This window comes from Strigops habroptila, chromosome 8 (assembly GCF_004027225.2).
Source record: "Strigops habroptila isolate Jane chromosome 8, bStrHab1.2.pri, whole genome shotgun sequence".
NCBI lineage: Eukaryota > Metazoa > Chordata > Aves > Psittaciformes > Psittacidae > Strigops > Strigops habroptila.
In genome coordinates this window covers 31,920,474-31,943,345 of record NC_044284.2, presented here as the reverse complement: position 1 = coordinate 31,943,345, position 22,872 = coordinate 31,920,474, and the positions used below count along the sequence as shown (strand labels likewise).

Genomic DNA, 22,872 nt, shown 5'->3' with positions numbered 1-22,872 from the left:
CTGCAATACAGTATGTTTATACACGTAACTTTTGCATGTAGCCATCATGTAATGAAAGGTATTGGATGGTGCACACAAGGTCATAAAAAACTACATGCTTATATACTGCTTATATCATTTTGTAGGCAGGTAGTACCAACTCCAATAAAGTTTGTCTATCATTTCTTATTCATCCAACTTCAAAAAGTTTATTTCAAAACTGTCAAGATTATCACCTACCTACACTTATATTTTTGAGGGAATTTTCTGGTCCAGACATTAGAGAGAGAAGATAGGAAAAAATACTTTGCAGGTCTCAAGAAAATCTGCTTCCACTCAATCAAATTATAATTGAAAAACTGTTGTCTGCACATACTCTGAAGATGCTACTTTACAGATGAAGCCTCCTCGGTTTTTATGCATGTGGATCTGAGCAGGACTTTTGTGTCACTTTCAGCTCTTTATTATGGTCAGCTGTAATAGGAATATGAATCTAAATTTAAGGGAGGTAAATTGAGAACCAGATGGGGAACAAAAAACATGACTGAGACCAGAGGAAGAAAAGAGGGGGAATTAAAGGGGAAACTAAGAAGGGGTAGTTGGTAAGTTAATGTGATGATTAAGTCCTGATGAGGAACCAGAATGAAGACAGAAAACTAGTAGGAAAGACCAGGAGAGAGGTGATGAGAAATGGGGAAAGCCATCACATTGCATGAAATTGTGAGAGAAGTTGCATGCAGGGGGTAGAAGATGGTGGCAAAGGAAGAAAACACAGTCTGATGGTTAAAGCTACCAAAACTATCTGGGGTGATGAAATCCTATCCCTGCATTGGAAGGCAGGGATAAAAATATTTTTTACCATTAATATAACCTTTCCACAGACAGTAATTGATTGTGTATTTTTGAAACGTTTACTTCCCATACTGGGAGTCTCTATCATCCAAGTTTTCTTAGACTCAGAGCTTCAACAGAAGACACCTGACTATGTTTTGAGTATTCATAGTGATTGTATTAAGACTGTTTTCAAAATTCGAGGTCCCAGGCATCTTAAAATGAGATTTGTTTCCTATCATTCACTTTTCCATGACTGGCAGAATACTGCTGAAATGTTACAGAGGACTAAAGGGAAAGAGCATCTTCCACACTATTCTTGTTTCCTGATAGCAACCATAATGTATGTCAAAGGTACGCACTTCTGAGTAACACAGATAACAGCTTGTAACAGCTTTAAACTCTTAACTGCTCCCTTGAAGATACAGGCCCAGACATAACTATGTTTATGATATTTAGTAGATTTTAAAACCAGAATGATCCATAAAATTATCTTGCCTGACTTTCTGCATAACACAAGCCACAGAATTGCATCAATCTCCCACAGTTTGGTTAAAATAAATACATTCGTAGCACATAGCTACACATACGCTAATGGACATTTTTCCTCCCTACATTTTCTAATCCATCTGTTGTTCTTTTAATGTATATAGAAATCCTGTGACTGGGAACCAGGGACCATACAAGAAAACCTCAGAAGATAAAGGCATAGTCTCTACAACTTAAAAATAAAACCCATGACTTCGAGGACAAATCTTATACAACATTTCCAACAATACTAACTGTGAAATCCTAGAGACCTTGGCCAAGAGTTTGCATTGAATTAAACAATGGTTATCTTTTGAATGTTTGCAATTAAACCAATTACAATAATTTAACAACTAAGAAATATAGGGAGATATTTGCAGAAACCCAGGACACTACCAAAGAAGGAAATACTTTTTCTCTGTGAGGACGACAAAGCACTGCCACAGGTTGCCCAGAGAGGTTGTCGAATCTCCATCCTTGAAAGACAAAAGTAATCTGAACATAGTCCCTCCTGAGCAACTGTATCTAGATGACCCTGCTTGAGCAGGGAGGTTGGACTAGATGGCCTCCAGAGGTCCCTTCTGTGACACCCAAGAAATCTAACCTTCCCCTGCCTACTGCTGCAAGAAGTAGTGAGGTCAGCTCCAATGACTCCTTTACACCTCCAGACTGAAATACTTCCGTAAAAGTTAAGTGAAGCAGTGCAAAGTGTTTGCTATTTTTTTGATGTAGTTATTATTGATGTCTATGTTTATCTAGCTGAATGATATCACAGCAAGCAAATCACTGTTTGTACAATGTTTTGAAGATATAAGGTGGTGCATATTTGTGTGTTTGTGTATTTGCCCAGATACTGTTTTTCTTGGATGATAAAAGCAATTCACTGCCTTTTTTAAGGTTAGTACTCAAAACCCAGCTCCCATGTACTTATTATTCATCTGAGTTGATTGTTCTTTAGCTTCTTTATGGACTCTTTAAAATACGCACTAATAAAATCTTATTAGGTCTTTATTATCAACTGTCTCAGCATACAAACACTGCAAGCTGCAGGGATTTTCTGGTCACTGAGACCATGACTCTAGATTACTTAGCAATCAATGCATTTGTTATTCTGTCTCTGGCAGTTGATGTTTTTGAAAAGGTAACAAATTTTTAGTATCATTTAGGTAATTGCAAACATACTTCTGCCTTTAAGGACACTCCACTTATTTCAACGTAATATAGGAATGAATTCAATCTGGGTAAGCTACTATGATTTACTAACCCCTTCCTTCAGCTGATGTTCCACAGCTGGCTGGAGAAAAGTTCTATGTTAGAAACACACCAAGTACTTAGGACCTTAAACTTACTATACATTCTTTTGAATTCAATAGTTAGGATTTAAAACTCAATGGAAAGATATGGCTCAAAAGTGCCTCTTCTGAAGCTATAATGGTACAAATATGATCACTGAGCACTCACTTAAGATCTGAACATTTCAAGTAAAAGGCTAGAGATCTAGAAGTGTGAGATGGCATTGAAATCAATGCATTTAAGTCCCTAACAGCTTATTCTGATTCATCTCAGCAAGAATATATGATTGTCTCTAGAAATGGACAGGCATTTATAGCAGCAGTGCTTTTTTGGGTGAAGTACTTTTAAAGTCTGATATTTTAAAAGTGGTTACAGAAGGACACAAGTGAGAAAACAAAACAAAGGCTTTAGTGAGGAATTACACGGTTGAGAAATCAGTAAGAGGGATACGCTTCCTAGCAGATTTCACAGATTTTGCATGAGTACACTTTGGTTACATCAAAGGTGATTTTGGTGGAACATACATACAAGACTGAGGAAGCAGTTATTAAATTCACCTAGCAGAGTTAAAGGAAAAGTAGATTCTATTTTTGCCTCTTAATGGCACTGACTCTGTATCATGTAAGACCATAGATGTTGGAGATGTTGGCTTCACAGCAAGTCAGCACTCTAAAGAAAAATATGTTACTAAACAAACTGCTAGAAGAGTGATCAATATTAGAAAATACAATTCAAATATAGTGTGCACAGTACATCCCCCAATACTATCACAAAATAACATATACTCAAACGTGGCTATTACAGTCCATTTAAATATTACAATAGTAAAAACTAACAGTATCAGGGGGATGAAAAAACATTATAGTATCAGAAAAAATGGTAAATTCTCTCTGCAAAAAAAAATCTCTCAAAGAAAAAAAATCTCTCAAAGATTACTAGAGAAAACAACACAAAATTGTATCAGCATTAGCAAAAGAATAATAATATTATCTTGCTTATCAGATGCCAAGTAAAGATAGGAGATAATCATGTCTAAGTTCGTGCAGTCACGCTGACTGATGTTGAATGTATTCCCACTTCAGTTGTAGCTGTTCAACTGCATAGTCCAGCCTCTGGTCAGACCCGGGACACTTTTGCCCATGTTATGATAATACCTTTGCAATAAATGTAGCAACAGCATAGCTAGGACGTTCTAGTCATGGGTCATTGCTAATAGAGACCCATTTGCCAAGGATTCTTGGAAACAGAAACCCAGATCTGTAAAAAACTTTCATTTCTTGCTCTGTGAACACGCACTTTAAAGTCTTACACCAAATTGTGCTCCTTGAAATTTTCTGGAAAGCCAATTTTTTTTTACATTAATACAGAAACTTTTTCTATTTTTATTGCAACTTGAAACATTTCTGTAACGTTTCGATAGCAAACTGAGTAACAATACATTTAACGTTTCCATCAAATAAATTATATTTCAATTCTAAGTATCTACAGAAAATAAATTTTTTAAGCTGTAAACCCAGAATCATCTGAGATTGTAAAACCCTAAACCCAAAAGGGCTTAACATTTTTAACTATTTATATTATTTAGACCTGCAATTCTCAATTGTGTCTATTATCGCCTTAGAGGTGAGGACACTGAACCTCCTGATCCTTTTCTTCACAGATTACTTCAGGCCAACAAGCTAATGGTGTGATTACAGACTTTGTAGAGGGCTTCCACCAATGCAAAACAGATTTGAGTTTTAGCCCTGCAATATGCTTCATCTGATTGTGCCTTCAGAGGTGAATTCCTGGTTCTACAGTAGGGAATGGATATATGATTTTCTTGTGTTTTTTTGACAACAGTCCAGATACTATATGCCAGGCACTACTGATGCAATGATCTAGCCTGGAATAGTGGGTGGTATGGCCAAGTGGTGGAATCCCAAAAATGTTCCCAGAAGTTTGAGGTCTTGTTTTCATTTACTGCTCTCTGGAAATTTAGGGAGACCTTGAAGTAGGCTTTTTCAGTAATGTATAAGCTTATAACGCCTGTAGCTTTGTAAGACTAGGCAGTTCTTTTATTTAACACAAAGATACAAAGTATTTTTGTAACTACTGATTCAAACCTTTCAAATAATTTGAAATCGTAACAACAATAAAAAAAAATCTCTCAAAGAATTACTAGAGAAAACAACACTTTTTCATACAGAAATGGGATAATCAAAGTTTATCTGTACTCTCAGAGTTGAGGTATTTATTGTTCCACAGGAGTAAAGATGTTGGACTGCACTGGTAAGGGTGTTCTGTACATTTCCCGATTAACCCTGGCACTGGATATCCAAGGAAACACCACAGCTTTCAACTACTTATTCTGAAAGGAGTAAGGAAGAAGATGAGTTTGCTAAGGAAGTTAAGAAACACAAGTAGGCATAGAAATCTCACCTGGGTATACATCTGGGGTGTCTCAGAACCAAGTCTTCAGCATATTGCAGGATGTGCTCAGTACTTTGCAAGATTGAGCTGTCACTCATAAAAATAGATTTTACATATAAAAAGACAGCAGATGTCCTTCAAAAATCATACCTTAAGTGTTATTCCCCCTCATTGTTTTATACATTCAGAAACAGACATTTGAGATATACCATGAACAGTGCAAAAGACTGTTTTTTATTTATAAAACACACATTGCAGTACTTTAAGCGCCAACTGAAAGAAAAGCTGAGAAAGGTTTCATCCTCAGAGAAATTCTGGTCCAAGTTGAACTTTTGTTCAGCAAGTTGTAAACAATTGTCTTAGAATGCGGAGAATTCTCTCATTTCTTTCCAGCTAAGGTAGTCTCAAACACATCAAGTCCTGCTTTGAAGTAAACCTGAGCTGATTTGATGCTGTTCAGCACCTCTGACAAAGCTGCTTGAATGGTCTCATTTGACTGATGCAGTTTGCAGTGCTCCAGTGCCTCTAGTAGTACTGAAAACTGGCTTGTCCTTTCATCTAGTCTGTAAAGAATATTTCTAAAAGAGAACAATGGAGAATGGTAAACTTTTTACTCAAAACAATTCATCAGAAACCATCAAGAAAACCTGCAGGTACCAGCCACACTTTACAGATGATACATATTACGCACAGTAAAGCTGACCCATAGCAAACTGAAAGACAACTGCATATTTATTACAGCCTTGAATCTGTTCATTGATCTAGGTGTACATACATTGAAACATTCACTAAATCTGTCAAAAGAAATCTCACCATCTCACATTTCTCTTTGAGCATTCCAGATTTTATTCAAAATCATGAGCTCAGACCTACCACATCCCTCATGAAGTATTTCATGTCTCAGCTGGATTCCACTTAATCCCCTCTAAAAAAGGTTTGGTTATTACTGTGGACCCTAGTCACAGATTTCTTCCCCTCCTCCCCCCCTCCCCCCCAGTCTGCTCCTGTTTTTTATTTCACATTTCAGAGATGAAATTCTAGCTGTATTCAAGTCAATGGTAAAACTCTCACTGCCTTCAGCAGAGCCTTTATTTCATCAATAATCCTTGGTGGCATTAGAACAAGAGCAACCCATCTTTAATGTCGCGTATTTGAGGAAGGAAATAAATGGAATGCGCAGCTAAACCCCTATGAAACAAAATCTGTGTCTTCCTATAATATCTGCAAGACTTCGTAATGGCTTGTAAAAAATCACATGCAAACGTAACATCTGATCCCTTGGAAATGTTATCTGTATGAGGTGTTGCAGGCTCAAAATTCAAAGCTAGTCAGTGATTTCTTTGAAGCAGGTTCTAAAACCAGGTGTAAACATTATCCTAATTAGAAGAGCGTGTAACTATCATAAATCTCCACGCAGGAACTCCTTTGTAAACAGAAGTGAGAAATTTGAAAGAAGAAAGCTACATGTGATTTGGTGCAGGACCTCATCCTTAAATAAAGGCAGGGGTTCAGGGTAGGGGAGAAGTTATTTCACAGAATTAAACCAGCAAGACAGCAGAACAACTTAGATACTCTGTTAGTAATCTAACTGCATGAAAGAACAGGCCCAATGGCAACTCCAAATTAGTAATAAAACTGCCAAGTACCTACAAGACAGATTACTACGAAAGTATATCTTATTATATGAATCATTGCCAGTCTACAAGGGGTATGGTAACAACGTAGACCAGTAAGTGACATCACAGAACCCCTACAATCTTCTGCCATGTTTTCCAGTTTGAAAAAATGCTTTGAATGAGGGGAAATGTTTTTCAAAGATATGAAATAACTCTTATAACAAATTTTCTGTTCTTATTTTTTTATCTGCCTATACTGGGTATACATCCAAACCCAGTGATGTGCAATAGGAATGGTAAGCTTTACAGCCTGACAGCATTATATATAGCCATTTCAAGTGGTCTGCAATACATAAGAGTTTTAAACAGAGGAGGGAAACAGAATCCAACACTGTAATAAAAGGACAGCTTACAATAGTCCATCATCACTGACCTTATCATTTGGACTGAAACAGGTTAGGAGCACTTGCATCAAGAGGACAGTAATAAACAGATGTGGCAATAACTTCTTCAGCTCACACTGCAGCAGCCAGAGGACAACTGCCTGCTTCCTCAGCTCTGAGCTCATGCTACTATTCCTTGAGACTGTAACACAGTTTACGCTCAAAGGTGACTCAAGTTATATCATGGACTGTCCCTAAAGCATCTCTGTGATACATTAAACGAAAACTGTGTATATTGAGAACCAGATAAACTCCTGGTTGGTTGTTTTTAAGGACAGGCTGTGCTATGGGAAATACTGTAGTTTTCAAAGCAGAGATTGATTTTGCTTCCTCTGAAATCAATTTAGGGACTCCTGCTGAGATCAGTGCCAGCAGAACCAGGCTTTTGAAGAACTCTCATCTATAGTTCCCATAGTTCACAGTGAGACAGAAGCCTGCTCACAACCCCTCAAAGTCCTTGAATAGCAGGGGCAATGCTAGAGATAATCACTTTCCCACTCTCAGGAGGCATGTGACAGTCCTATCTGTTTGCTGGTGGCTGGGAGAGTTTGACTAGGCTAGAATTCTGCTAGAATTCTGAAGGGTCAAGATGGAAATGCTCCAAATGCCTACAAGACTGGCATCTTGATCTGTAATGGGATCCCTCTATTCCTGTATTCAGGGTAATGTCAACTAAGAAAAATGCCATAAGACAATAACCATCAGCAGAGCAACACTAACTTAGACTGCTAGAAAACAGACTGTAAAGAGAGGATGACGTGAAGACTGGAGGAGTTTGGGGATTGCCGAGAAAAAGTTTGTGGTGAATGGGAACAGATCTTCTCCTATTCCAACCTCCAAATGTGCTCCTAACAAGGCACACAGGCTAAAAAGATGGTTTACCTTGACATACAAGGATGTTAATACAGTTTAAATCTACTGCTGTGATTTTGAAATCACAGATGATTTCGCAGTAAAACCACAGGCAGGTGATCCACAGTAAAGGACAAGTATTCCTAGCCCAGCCCACCTGACTACGGTACAAATCAGTGTCTAATGAGAAAAGCTTCATTGTTTGATAAATGAAAGACAAGCATTCTGCTGTCATAATTTAAAAGAAGATTGTAACTTCTGCAATAGTAATATGAGTTTGGCATAGCTGACTGCATAGTATGACAGAACCTACTTTTTATTTTTATGTATGCAAATAATAAGAAACACTATATGGCACCTGTTTTTTCAGATTTTCTGTTAGGAATTCTCACCAGGATCTTAAATTTTCCAGTTACTTCTCTTTGCTTGGCAAGCCATGCCACCCCTTTGTTGCATAAAATGATTTCTCTCTTTATGCATGTTCATGAGAGTCAATTTACACAACTTCTTATCCCTGTCTAAGCTTCATCAAATGAAATAAATGGTTAGTCTAGTTTATGACTTTCAAGTCTTTACAAGTCAGAGAAGTGTCTTCATTAAAGATTATGCATAGACTGAAAAATAAAACCCAGCCATTACGTTGGCACAAGATATCACTATGTGACCACAACATGCATAATGATATCAAGAGACTTTAATTTATACTGTGAAATTCAATTACTTAAACATTCCCTAACACGAATTGGTTTTGTAGCCTACACCTCTAAAACAACAATTACAGCCTCTGGCCTAATTGCTTTAGTATCTATCTTCATTTTTAACTATTTTGATCTTAAAAATACAATTTGCACAGTTAGCTTGACCCACACAAACTGAAAAGAGACACCTAAACCAAAAAGTGCAATACATTACTGATGACACTAATGAAATTACAATGCCCATCATTCATCTTAATAGGCTTGTTTCAATGGCACATCACAGTGACCTGAAAAGTGTAAAACTGAAGTAGGAACCTAATTAATAACTTCAGGCACTACCACTACCACTTTATTGAAAGACATAAAATGGCTCCAAACAAAAAAATCAGCCATAGCAACCTAAAGCACAGAAACTATGAAAATGAATTTTAAAAGAACCTCTTCTATAATTTTTAAGAGCCCTTTGCAGGCCTAAAAAAATAAGCATTATTGATAAAAATAATGCCAGAGAGTTAAATGATGTTTTATGTTATCACAAATAAGGATGTAACCTCACCCCCACCATACCAAAATGAATTTGACAAATTCTTGAATGACAGATCACCCTAAAAATATATTCACTTCAACACAACTTCAAACTATTTTGTTGCTTATATTAAAACAACTGAATAGTACAAGATAAAATTAGATTATTACATTATTCTTGCCATGAAAAAGGATTTTTTAGCTTACAAGAAAAGTTATGTACAACACAAGCTGAATTATTCAGGTCCTTACAAATAGCCTCCTATTTAAGAGTTTAAGTTTGAGATTTTGAAAAGTAATTATTAAATCATTAGGACATGATGGCAAGTATAGAATCTCACATGAAATGAGTGCAGCGCTTCTCTGTAGAACCACATTAGAATTGTTTACAGATAAATGCTATGGGCAGCCTCTGTCTTTTCCCATTATAACACAATGTGCTGTGACCAGAGATGCTCCAGAATCCTCACAAATTCAGTTTTATAAATCCCTGAATTATTTTCGCTTGTACTCTCCAAGAATAAAAGCACACCAGAACCGAGATTCTCTGCCTTTCCCTTTCTCTTGAAAATGTGAATTTTGAATGCACTTCTTTTACATCTAGTAAGTTGTGGGTTTTTTCATTCATGTTTGCAAAACATAAAATACTATTAATTTGGTAAATAAAGAAATCAATGCATCCTAGTAATAACACTTCATGTTGGGACTTCCAGTTCCGCAGGCTGTTTATTTATCGTAGGACATAAAAATGTTACAAATTCTTCTTTCCTGGAAACTGCATGAGCTGATTTATATTAGTTTATTTACACTAGTTTGTACCTCAGAGAATTTTATGGTGTAAGTACTGAAAGCCATCCTTCTTCCTCTGGGTCCCTTATCCTTCTGATCTCCAATAGAGCTTCTCGTTTCCTCTCTTTTTAAACTTTGACACCCACATACTGTTATTTTATCTTACCTATTTTACTTCACAGCACTATTGTGTCAGGTTTATAATTATAAAATTATTGATGGTGGTCATGTAAGACCAACTTTTAATAAGACAAAATTTACGCACTGGTGAACTGTTATTACATGTTATCATAACTGATCCAGAGCAAGAACATTTTTCTACGACGCTCATTTCTTGCTGGATCGAACAGTGGGAGTCACTGGCTCTGGGGCCATGTGACCGAACAACATGCACGGAAGATGGGGATACAGAAGCCAACCTTTTAGGGCAACTCAGCTGCAAATGTCACTCCATTCCTTCACTTTGCTAAACATCCCATACTTTTTTAAGCACCATCGACTGCCTTCACTTAGTGCTCTCATATAAAATTCTCATTATAAAATTCTGCAAATTGTTCTACTGGTGCAGATTACAGAAAGTGATATATTTAAATCATGTACACTCAAAGGTGAGTGTCTGCCAAAAAGATATGTATTTGCATGGTATCAGCAGTTGATAGGCTACAGGTAATCTAGGTATCAAACTCAAAGAAAGTCCAATCAAATGAAAGGCATTTCAAAGGCATTGTTATGTGACAGTGGTAAACCAGATAAATTCTGTTCCTACCAGATGGAAATTTATCTTGCATAAGAAACAGGAGTTAGGACACCTGTAATTGAGTCAATTATAGCAAAGGGAGGTTATGATAAGGCTGCATCTAACAAAAACTTGTTAGGATATGGGACTACAGGAAGGTAATTACATCAGATTTGAATTAATTTGACAGGTCAATTTAGAATAGGGCTTGATAAATAAAAAATAATTAAAAAAAAAAAATCCTGATTTTGGCAGCTTTGTGAAGTGTCTTGATGCTTGGTTTGGCTTGACTGCCTGCCAAATAAACAAAGGTAAAAAAGAGAAGCCAAACGGGAACGATAGCTGTTTACATGACACATTATCTTTTATTTCTTCACAGTTATATTTGATTATAGCACTTTTTTTAAAGGTAATGAATCCATTGTTGTAAAGCACACTAATCTCTTACTGAATACTGTATCCCAACATAAGAATGACATGGATCTATTGGAGCGAGTCCAGAGGAGGGCCATGAAGATATTCAAAGTGCTGGAGCACCTCTCCTATGAAGACAGCCGAGAGAGCTGGGCTTGTTCAGCCTGGAGAAGAGAAGGCTCCAGGGAGACGTTACAGCAGCCTTCCATTGCCTAAAGGGGCTGCCAAGCAAGCTGGAGAGGGACTTCCTACCAGAGCAGGTAGTGACAGGAAAAAGGGGAATGGCATTAAACTGAAAAGAGGGTAGGTTTAGATTAGATATTAGGAAGAAGTTCTTTACAGTGAGGGTGGCGAGGCACTAGAACAGGTTGTCCAGAGAAGCTATGGCTGCCCCATCCCTGGAAGGGTTCAAGGCCAGGCTGGACGGGTCTTTGAGCAACCTGGTCTAGAGGGACGAGATGATCATTAAGGTCCCTTCCAACCCAAACCATTCCATGATTCTCTGATTTTATGAATTATCACTAAAGCCTAACCCTAACTCCAGCATAAGTTTCAGCTTGATGCATCTTAGATCTTTGTCAAGGGCTCAAATGCACTAAGACAACTTCCTGTCCCTGACCAGCCTTGCCTGACGCTCCCACGCCTCCCCTGCTCGCACCCCTTGGGCAGAGCTGGGGAGGCCCCTGCCCTGCGGCCATGGTATCACAATTGGCTCCTCATCATGTAGGAAGCAGATAGCCCTCATCATCACCTGGCAAACTCCACCCAAAAAGGTGACCCTATGATACTTGACTTAACCCCCATCCTAACCCTACCTGCAGACCTTCCCACCTTTAGACCTATCCCACTGATCCATTACAGATTCATCTACTAGATTCCAATTTGCAGGTATGAGCATTCATAATCCTAAAGGGAAAGTGAAAGATCTATTAAAGAATGATTTATGCTATGCTTGCTTTTCAAACGAAAGAAACATTGCTTATGCTGAATAATTTGGAGGAAACTATTTTTCTTTTAAGGATGCCTCAGTCTGAAATACTCAAATTCAAGACAGATGTGCTACTATTTTGAAGGATTTGAGGGAAGTGAATTAAAAAATTGTTTCCAAATGACTCACAGCTGATGTTCTGAAGGTTTCATGGGGATTTTTATTTAGAAATTATGTAAAACATCCAATTCTTAAGGAGGAATACCATTTCTAAACAAAGCAGCAAGCAGTGTCCAGTGTTTGATGTAGCAAACTGGCTTGACCTTGGTCTCCTGCTCTGATCCCAACTAGGTTTATCACAAGTAACTCCATACCATAAAACGTGACGCCACTAGCATCATAGCCAAAATCAGAAAGGTCATTATCATAGGAGTTAACTATAGATAAAAAATTGTGTCATAATATGTCATTTAAAGAAATGCCTAAAGTTATATTTTTATTACCTTAAATGGTATGCATACACACAAAATTAAAACTTTTCTTAATCCCTGTTAAGGTAATTTTCCTGTTAATGACTTCAAGACCAAATTTCTAAGCCTTATTTCCTGGGTGATCTATTAGTGGAGGAAGTATCATTGAAATGTCATTGTACAGGAAAATCCAGGTTCTTTGCCAGGTGAGGACCATGCACATTTGTGGAAAGCATAAGAAATTGTATTTCCTGGATGAAGTCTTGTCTTCAGGACCACCAATCCTGTATCAAATTTCAATATACATAATAATACTTCCTGTATAAAAAACATAATGAGGCTGATACATACTAGAGACATAACTCTAAGGATACAAATCAATCTAATTAAAATGATGGAAGAAAATTCATGAGAATTACATACAGGAAAAATAAATGTATGTACACCCAGGTCTACCATTCATACCGAGGAAGTGAGAAAACTGGTTTCTAGCCATGACATAATCCCTAATTACAGTGGTTTTCTGCTTTTGCAGGTGTAATGAAAAGATTTTCATGTTCCCTGTTTAAATAAGCTTTAAAATATACCATAATTACATCTCTGCAGATGGCTAATTCAGTAGTATTTATGCAGCAAATGCTCTTTAAATAGTAAAAATTTAGAAGACAATAAATACAGTCATTCCTTCATGGTCATTACATGTACTGGTGCTTCCAAAGGAAAAAACATTTGAATAGCCACTTGGATGGATCAGGTGTTTTGAGTATGAGTTACACTCACTAAATTGCATCTTCTCAGTATTAAGAGAGGGTATAATTCAGCATGATTATCAGTCATGAGAAAAATAATAACCATAGCAGGAATTCATAAGACCATTATCAAACTAGTAATTGCTACTGATTTATGCTGGGATAAATGTGCTCCTCCACACATGGATGAATGTTAGAGTCATATCCCAGTGAATGAAATTCTATCTATCTGGCCTAGAGACTGAACAACCACAGTGCGGTTCAATCACCCCAGAGGGGTGGGAAAGACTAGGTCAGAACCCTTCCCAAAGTTGCCCAGTGCACAGAAAATGCTCATGCTGCTAGAATATTGTTCCTACTGGTCCATCATGACTTAAACAGTTCCCACACTTTCCTAACTAAGCCTGTTCTGGGGAGCTGCACTGGTAGCCAAAGGTATCTTGGGGAAAGCTTCTTGAGCTATTCAGAGTTACAGCTTAATTTCAATACTGTGTTATGGTGATCCACTGAAGGAGCAGACTAAGGACTCTATCTTCTTCGCAGTCCCTCAAATCCCATTTTGAGTATCTGCAGCACCTGTGTGAATAGGAAGTGATCTTAATTATGTCTGGCTTCTAGAAGGTGCTCAGGAGAGAACTTTTTGTCCTCCCACTCATGTTATACCCCCATGTAACAGCTAGGTATAATGCTTAAAAGAAATACAGTGTATAGAATACTTTAGTCCCCCTAATATCAAGGTTGTTACTTCAGATTCTGCTAGTGACCTGGATGTATGATTTTGACTCAAACTATAATTTTAAACCGAAACTAGTGAGCCAGACATGTAATGGCATTTTTTTAAAGATAGTGATATCTATATAAATGCTATTAGAATCTAGTATTCAGGATTTGATTGGAAAGATTTCTTGGTTTGTACCAGCCTAGTTAAATTCACATCACTGCTTGTCATGTCATTAACTAACTGCTTTGTCTCTGGTTTTAGAATTAGAAAAAATAACCTGGCAGTTAAGAATTGTCATTATATTCTCATAAATTATTTTTTTTTCTAATCAGGAGCAATCTGCAGAGATGACTCTATTCAGTTTTATGATAAAATCCACTTCAGACTATGTTGTAAAAACTCTGGATACTGACTCAGGATTGTCACCACTTCTATGAACCCTGATCACCAGACACACAACACGTATTTAGAGAAGCATATAACCAAGAACGCAATCCTTTCATTCAATGCCTGCTACCGATGACTGGGAGAAAAGTCACCTTCCAAGTAAGCATTAACTAAGATGTACCAAGCACTGCACAGCATCTCAAATCTTCTGCCAGTGCATAGCTTCCACTGTTCACCTTTCTCATGAAACTTCTTTTTGCTTTCCCAGATTCTTCGGAAGAACATAAAACTACCCGTGGAATATTTCTTGGTTTTTTTGCCATTAGTAGTTCATGAAGTGAGCTACAATGAAGCAAGTCTTACTGAAACTGTGTCACTTCTGTCTTGAATATTTGAGCTCATCATCTCTAATTTACATGTGCATTAACTACAGTCAGACCACACAAACACTGTAGAGTTTGAAGGAAGAAGGTGGAAGAAAAATGGAAGACGTTTTAGGTGTAAAAAATACATCAGGACAAATGTGTATGAGAGAGAAGTGGTCTGAACAAGAACTGCAGAGCTATGAAACAGCAGTGAAGGATTAGAAAGTGAAGCAAGTAATACCACTAATCATAACTCCACTCCGCAGATGTGGAACAACTATAGAAGAAAAAGAGATATAAATTTTGAAAGAGACAAGATATTGGGTCAAAAAGTCAGATGGAAAATCACTGCTGTGCAGTAAGATGAAAATTCATTTATTCTGGCTGAATGGCAAAATCTGAAGCACACTATTCTAAAACCAGCATACCTTCTCCCCCAACATTATTCTGGTATTGTATTTACAAACTGCAAATGGCAGATAATACAAGATGGAAAATTATCTACTATTGCCAGTGCAACATGAATTGTTGCAGTATTTCCCACACTAAGGATCACCAGCACCATATCAAATCACTCCCTGCTCAACATAATACAATGCAGGAAAAAAAGAGAATTCCACGTGTTTGGATCAAGGCTGTCAAAAATGCCTCAAAAATGACAACAAAGTATACAGGAGTATTTTCTACTTGAAGCCACAAATGAAGAGTTCAAAACAAAAAAACCGAAACCTGCGAAGAGTTTATACAATGAGCCAGAATTAGTGTCTTCTGCAGAAACTCTGTGCTAGTTTTCTTTTTTTTCAGTTGACATTGCACTACATGTTTACCCTTGTTACTGTTTAAGATTAGCAGGATATTTGCATCTTTAATGCTGTCCTCCGTAAACCCAGTGAGCAGTTTGTTTATGCATGGAGATTTAATAATGACTTTAATTTTCCTACTAAACGTATCTCTAGAGTCTAAGGGCACGTGAATTTTGATACCTGAGAATCTGCTGCAGTTTATCAGCAAAACAGAAATAAGTAGACTCGGTACATATGTCAGGAACATAGGTAACAAATCTCAATCTGAAAGGAAAACATTTGGTCTAGTGAACAACAAACACCTGAGTGGCAGGAATAGCAGCAATGTAAATCACCTTTTTGTGTGATTCTAAAACCATCTTTTGATTGTTCTGTGATTTCATTATGACAAATTCAGGGTACACAATCTATCATCGCTTACTGCAGGTATTTTATTTAGTGCATTATAACATACTGATTTGCTGTCATTTATTAGCCCAATGAAGTGTTAATGTCACACTTGGGTATCCATGATAAAAAAAAAGCAAAAGGAAGTTTAACTTGCACAAATGAGCAATAAAAACTGTTGGAGGTCCTTCTTGAAAACACAGATTGTTTTCTAAATCCTTATTTTTCACCTACTTATTACTCAATCCATGCAATTACATGTACTAGACATAGCACAATGGCCCTTGCGACAATTCCGTGAATAGTGGTGACAGGTGCATACAGCCTTAACGGAGAAGTTAAACTTGGTAAGTGAAGATGAAACTCTTAAATGGAAGATTTTACACAAGTTGACTTTGTTTCTTTTATAAAATTGTTAAAAGAACTGTCAGTCATGACACAACTGATGCTTAAGCAATGGTCCATTAAGAATAAAACCACCTAACTGGAGCAGAAAGCCTTAGCCCTTGTGTGTCTTTTTTTTTTTTTTTTTACTTTATTTTTAAAGACTGAAGACACAAAGTCCAATTTTAGTGACTCTTTTAGATTTGGAAATCTTAGTGTGAGCATCACAGAGTATTCTAGGAAACTCTGCATTCTTATTATTGCATGCATCTAGTACCAACAGCATCCATAAAATATGAAGATTAGATACGGACCAGAAGAAATCAAACACTTCCACTAAAAGAGGACATCTTACTGCACTGAGTGTCCTGTGCCTGATATTCCATGAAGGCTTCTTCGTAATCTCATTCTTTTGCAATATTATTATTCATTGTTCCAATGCCAATGCAGTGCTACGCCTTTCAAAAAAAAGATACGAGCTCTCTGTGTGAATACCTAAAAGGAGTGAACACACAGACTTGACAGATACTGTAGGCTGACAGGTTTTCAGAAGCTGTGGTGATCAGCACATACAAGAAATACAATAAAATATTCAAGGAACAGTAGGAATGGTCTTAGTCTAGGCAAACATTAAGATTTGAGCTCAATATTTATAAACACCAGGAAGACACATGCTGTCTTGTTTCCCATGATGTTGCTGGTATCAGTGTTTTGGTAGGTATTTTTGACTAGGTAAAAGCATGCAAAAGCATGACAGCAGACTTTTAGAGACCAAGAGTTTTAGGGATTAGCTGATGCACAAAAGACAAAGATGTTCAGGAAAGAGGCAAAGAGGAAGACCCATTGCTCAGCATGGATGCAGTTGCCAGATTAGCTAATTTACAAACAGTAATTTACAGACGTTAAATCTGTTCTCTCTCATAAGCCATGCAGAGATTTGGTTAATCAGTATCAGAGCAGGTGTCAGTGAGAACTTCCTTAACCTTATCAGACAAGCTGCTTTCACTGAAGGGAAACTGCCCCAGGTCTTTGCTTCAACCTATGTTTATTTATGGCTGAAGCACCTTTTTTTTAAGACTACAGAGATAAAGCATCTTCTCCTGTCCCTAGCAGGCAACTACATGTGCTTTACTGAATGCTGATAAGGGTAAGAATTTGTGTTTCTTACTTTGTATCGGCATTTATAGAATCACCTTACGTCTCTGCTGAGGCTGACAACCTCATAGAGAGGACAATATGCTTGAGATATCTCTATTTTTTCCTGTCTATACACAGTGCCTAAAGTAACAGAACCTCTGTTCTTACCTTAGCTTCATACATGCCACTGCAGTGTAATCTATGGCTGTCAGTACTAGCAGCAAAATATGATCACCAGAAAATATACAGAAATGTTCAGCACAAGTACATATTGTAAGAGTGGAAAGCAAGAAATAGATAGAGGAAAGAAAAAAACATATACACATTTCTACTGATTATCCCATTAAAACAATGACAAAATATAAATCAGAAAATTATCAATATTACAATTATGTTATAAGAAGAAAAGTCAGATAAATGAAAAATACCAATAGCTATCCTGGTTTGTTCATAAACATTTATACTGGAAATAGAAGGTCTACCTGGGGTTACCACTGGGCATCACAGGAATTCTTCAAGTACAATAAAACTCAGAGATTTTGTCTTAACCCCAAATCAAGCCCCAGGGTAACCTTTGCAAAGCAGGATAACATTTTCAACCTTTTATTTTTCATTCTGCCTAAATTTCTGGATAAGACTAAAATACCCTGATAAAAGCTGTACTTGTGTATTTCCAGCTCAGCTGGAAACAGAGTAACACAGGGAAAGTATGCTATTGTCAAATCTTCAGTTCAATGTCATGAAATTCAGGTAAGAAGGATAATCATCTAAACTACAGTGTTTTCTTACACTGTATTGAACAACCTGCTAATACAAATCATCATTATTTACTCAGGATATCCTAATATAATTTTGAAAAATTTCAGTAATTTGAATTCTGTTAGTAACTTTGAATAATTTTATTGCTCATTACAGATGAATAATGCATCAATTGTGGCCAAATATTGCCCTATGATACTGACTGCAATAAGGCATCCATTTTTTTAAGTACACACATACAGTAAGAGACTACAGCTGGAGCAGTGTGAGTACCAACCATACAAAAAAAAAAAAAAAAAGCTATATTAATTTCTCTGTAGTGGACAAGCACAAGTAGGTTGAAACCCACTGCCTGCAATGAAGAAAAAAAAAATCCACCTTCTTTTTTAATTCAAGTTCTAGAAGAGAAAACATACTACAGATCCAGAGAGCTGTGAATTAGGACAAACACAAGCCTAAAAATGATGCCTAAACTTCAGCAAATTTGTCAAGTACTTTGATTGAGGTTGAGAATATGAGCCCAAATGGGTATACAGGAAGCAATCATTTTTTCATGAAGAATATGTGCTTTACTGTGCACACAAATTCTTCCTTCAGAAGGCTCTAAATTACAGTATTTATGGAATCTTAATGATCTAAACACAGTTGGAGCCTGAAGGTCAAGGCTGCAGACTGCATCCTAAATTTCTGTTTGCAGATGAAGCGTAGTATTTATTGCTGCACTGCTTGCGCTGCTATAGTTAAAGGGCTGCCAGCATTTCCATTATAAACCACTATTTCAGGGGTTTATAACTTGCCTATCAATCTTCTGACTGGGACGAAGCATACAAGGTCCTGGCTGTGAGACTGATTTTCTCGTTTGTTTTTCTTCACCAAATTACAAAAAGAAAAGCTTAATGTTATACAAGGAAAAAAAATCAGATCAGTTTTTTTAAAGTGCTTGTAGTGTTGCTGTGATACAATTACAGCTTCAGAACATAAAAGATTCATATGTCTGCATCAATTAATAGAAGGACTTTCAATCCCTAAAAAGTGAAAAATAACCCAAACAAAGACATATTGTTAGATGTTGGGGTTTTTTTTGAATGAAATTGTACTGCAGGTTTTTAATGGCAAGAAAGGAAATCAGAAATCTACCACTGTCCTCGATTCTGTCTGCGTTAAGGGTAAATCTACACTACAGTTATCCACCTTGGCACAGTACAAAGAATGCATTCTTTTAAAATAAGTGTCTAAATGATGATACACAAGGTGTACTCTGCTGTTACATACTCCAGTTGACATTAGGTAAAATAATTCAGAGTAAAGTCAAATCAAACGTTTTTCCACAAACTACAGTAACTTTATCATCTACTGTTAAATCTTGTATCAAATTTAATGAAATCAGGAGGGGAAAAAAATTACAAAACTTTCACTTCTACACTACTGACTTTGCCAGGGTGAATACTGTGCTCTGCACTGAAGTACTGCTGAGAGCAGGAAGGTGAAAAATTTAATCCACATTATACCTGCACATCTAGCAATTACATCTCGTGAATAACAAACTTAATACTGCAATTAGTCCCTTCCCAAATATCATTGTTATATTTTATTTATTATAGCTATAGGGATTTTATTTTGTTTGTTTGTCTGTTTGTTTGTTAAAAGATGACTGCATTTATTTTATGCCATTCCTAATGCTTGGAATCTCTTCTTCCTGATGCTGTAGCTTTCTGCTTTTCTTCCACAGTCCACCTCTATCATCTGTCTATCTTGTGCCCACTTGAAACAATAATTTGCACAAGACATTCGACAATTTTTCCCATCAATTACAACAAAGTACCAGTTTATTACGTTAGTTAGTTCCGGTTGCAAGTATATTTATATTCCCAAATAACATAAATGCCTCATTCAGTTCTCTGTTCTGACCCCTGTCTGTCTCCTGTGTACGTATGTCAGTTCACTTCCAAGCTCTCTTTTTTGAGTATGTGAACCAGTTTCCCCTGAAGTAAAACCTGGGTATGGCTTTAGGGACAGTTTTACTTGGGGAAGTCTTCAAATGGGCAGTATGGATGAACCACTGGCTACCTTCAGCCACAGAGTCCTTCAAAATACTCCCCATAGGTCTGGTGAAGTCAAACAGCCCACATATGCCCTTGCTTAATAGACCTGGGCATTCAAAACGGGGTCAAGCAATGCGCTGCAGTGCAGTGCTTTGGACTGTTTGTACTGAAGCACATGCACACACCTTATTACTTTGGAACAGCCAGAGGGCCAGTCATTATCCAGAGCAGGCTTGGCTGATTCCTGCTTTCCTAACATTTTTTAAGCTACTGTAAGGTTGTGGTTTTTTGGTTTTGGTTTTTTTTTTCCAGAGGTGCCTATGGGGAGAGATACAGACCTGTAGCCTTCTTTCTTAGAAAGTGAAAGATGGAATAATTATGACTTCTTAAAATCAACCTGGGTAGTGCAGCTGACTACATATTGGAGAATAATTCTAACCAGGATGTTATGAATGGTGACTGACAAAAGCACTCTCATTCACTCCACTGTACTGCCTTAGACTGGTTGAAATGCACCGAAGAACACTGCTATATAATTAAATATGTTAAATAATGCTACACAGTATCTTGTATAATTCTGAATCTTCAATGAACTGTAAAAAGTTTTAAATAAAATATAGATGGAGCTTGTCAAGCACTATTAAACTTCAAATATTTTCTTCTTCTGAAAGCTTACTGTACTGTCTAACACAAGTATCTGTCATGCTGCTTGAGCTGCCATCACACCGCACATCTTGTTAGCAATGATGTCATGACAGAAATGCTACAGTGCTGCATTCTAATGACTTCTTGTATCGTAATGAATTAATGTTTTTGCAGAAAGGATGAGATAGGAAAAAAAAGCTTTAGTCTTGGATCCTCACTGAGATTTTTAAAAAAAAAAGCATGACAGTTTTGAAAACCAAGCAATGTGAGATTACTGCTTTTGCTCAAATGAAGAATGCATTGAGCACCATACCTGTAAAGTCCTGGAGGAGCTCGATCAATCAGGAAGCTTTTCTCCAAGCTTTGTAGCACATCATTGAGCATCCTCACTCTGATAGGAGCTCGCTCCTTGGGGTCATTAGCTGGCCGCATCTCATCTGATTGGAACAGTTCTGCGGTATCCCTCAGACGTGATGCCACTGCAAGCAACTGAGGAATGTCTACTTCATCACCTAGAAACAGTAACAGCAAGACAGTTTCCAGTGATTCAGAGAACATCACTTTTTACTCTCACTTACAGGTCAAAATTAATAGTCCAATTAAAACCCAAGTCTTTTTTCCCTTGTGAGCATTATGTAATGCATCGAGGAAAGCCATAGATCATTGTGCATAATGATCTATATTTCAAATATGATCTGATCTATTTTTCAAAGATGATCAATCTGGGCTATGATGTTTTAAGATCTAATAAGCTATGAGGAATTAGTCTGGGGTACAGCTTGAAATCTACCATTGGAAAAACAGGCATGCAGGAGGAAAAGGTTATGAATCAGTAACTACAACATTTCCTTCTGAGACAGAATTTAATCAATGCCATTTGGTGCTACTGCTCGCAAGTTTGAAAGCTTGTGCTTGGATTCTATGATGACAGCCATATAGAAAACTGCAATATGCAGGGTTTAATTGAATTTTGTTCAATATTTTAGAATCCTAGAGGTTAACAACAATTGCAGAGGGGATGTGAAATTGTTCCTGTTAGTAACCTACATCGTATGCCAATGAACTAACTTAACACTTAATTGATACCCAAAGGTATATTCTAATCCAGTCAATAGTTTCAAAATGTTTTGAACTTGGAGTGTTATCTTTGTTTGTAATCCTACACAGACACCAAAAGAATAAAAGCCCACATAACTTTGGAACACACCATGATTTTGCTATTTGCCTGATCGTAGCCCAGAAAGAAGATTGTGATACGTTAACTGGAGCATTGTAAATGTGCAGTCTATTTCCACCTGCAGCGCCCTCCTTTCCCAGCGTGTGCCTGGACGTTGTTAATTTTTACAAGAACATGGGGAGAGAAAGCAGAGTCCTGATATAAAGTCAAAAGTAACATCAGTCGGCGAAAACATTTCCAGGATGCAGAAATGATCTTTAAGGCCAAGATTCATTATGTCTATTTAAGACAAGAAAATCAACTCTCCTGAGATCTTTCAAATGACAATTTAATCAAAACAAACCATCCTGCTTCAGAAGCTGTCTCACCTTTAGCTGAATGTACAAACTTCACTGAGTTCAGTAGCTTAGTGACTGAGATGACTAATCCAGCAAAGTGGTTAAAGACACAAGTTAAGCAAATACTAAAGTTCCTTGTCTAATAGATATATGGAGAGAACAGAAATAGAGAATGTGAACATTAACCCATTTCTCAAACTATGGATGGAGTCTGAAAGGTGAGCATATAACAGGAATAAAAAAGCAAATAGGTCAATGAAGAAATTCAAGGAAACACCTGAATATGACATATTCTCCCTCTTGTACAGAGAAAGATATTTGCTATGGGATACATTTCAGCAAATGGAAAGAAGTTCATAGATCCCCATGCACATCTGTCATTCAGCTGACTAATGCATTGCCATCTAGCAAAACATTAAATAATCCAAAATGCATGGAGAGACAGATGCTGGTGTGAGAGAAAC

General features: G+C 37.1%; 1 protein-coding gene across 10 annotated transcripts in view; it reads right to left on the bottom strand.

The window, feature by feature from the left end:
- Positions 1–5,247: 5,247 nt before the first annotated feature.
- NAALADL2 (N-acetylated alpha-linked acidic dipeptidase like 2) overlaps positions 5,248–22,872 on the bottom strand; it is a 494,598-nt gene continuing 476,973 nt past the window's right edge. For all 10 annotated transcript variants that reach the window (XM_030494655.1, XM_030494657.1, XM_030494654.1 and 7 more), the window contains 2 exons: positions 21,207–21,405; positions 5,248–5,621 (listed from right to left, as the gene is read on the bottom strand). In XM_030494655.1, the coding sequence (XP_030350515.1) occupies positions 5,423–5,621; positions 21,207–21,405 (398 nt within the window). In that variant the 3' untranslated portion in view covers positions 5,248–5,422. The remainder of the gene's footprint in view (positions 5,622–21,206; positions 21,406–22,872) is intronic.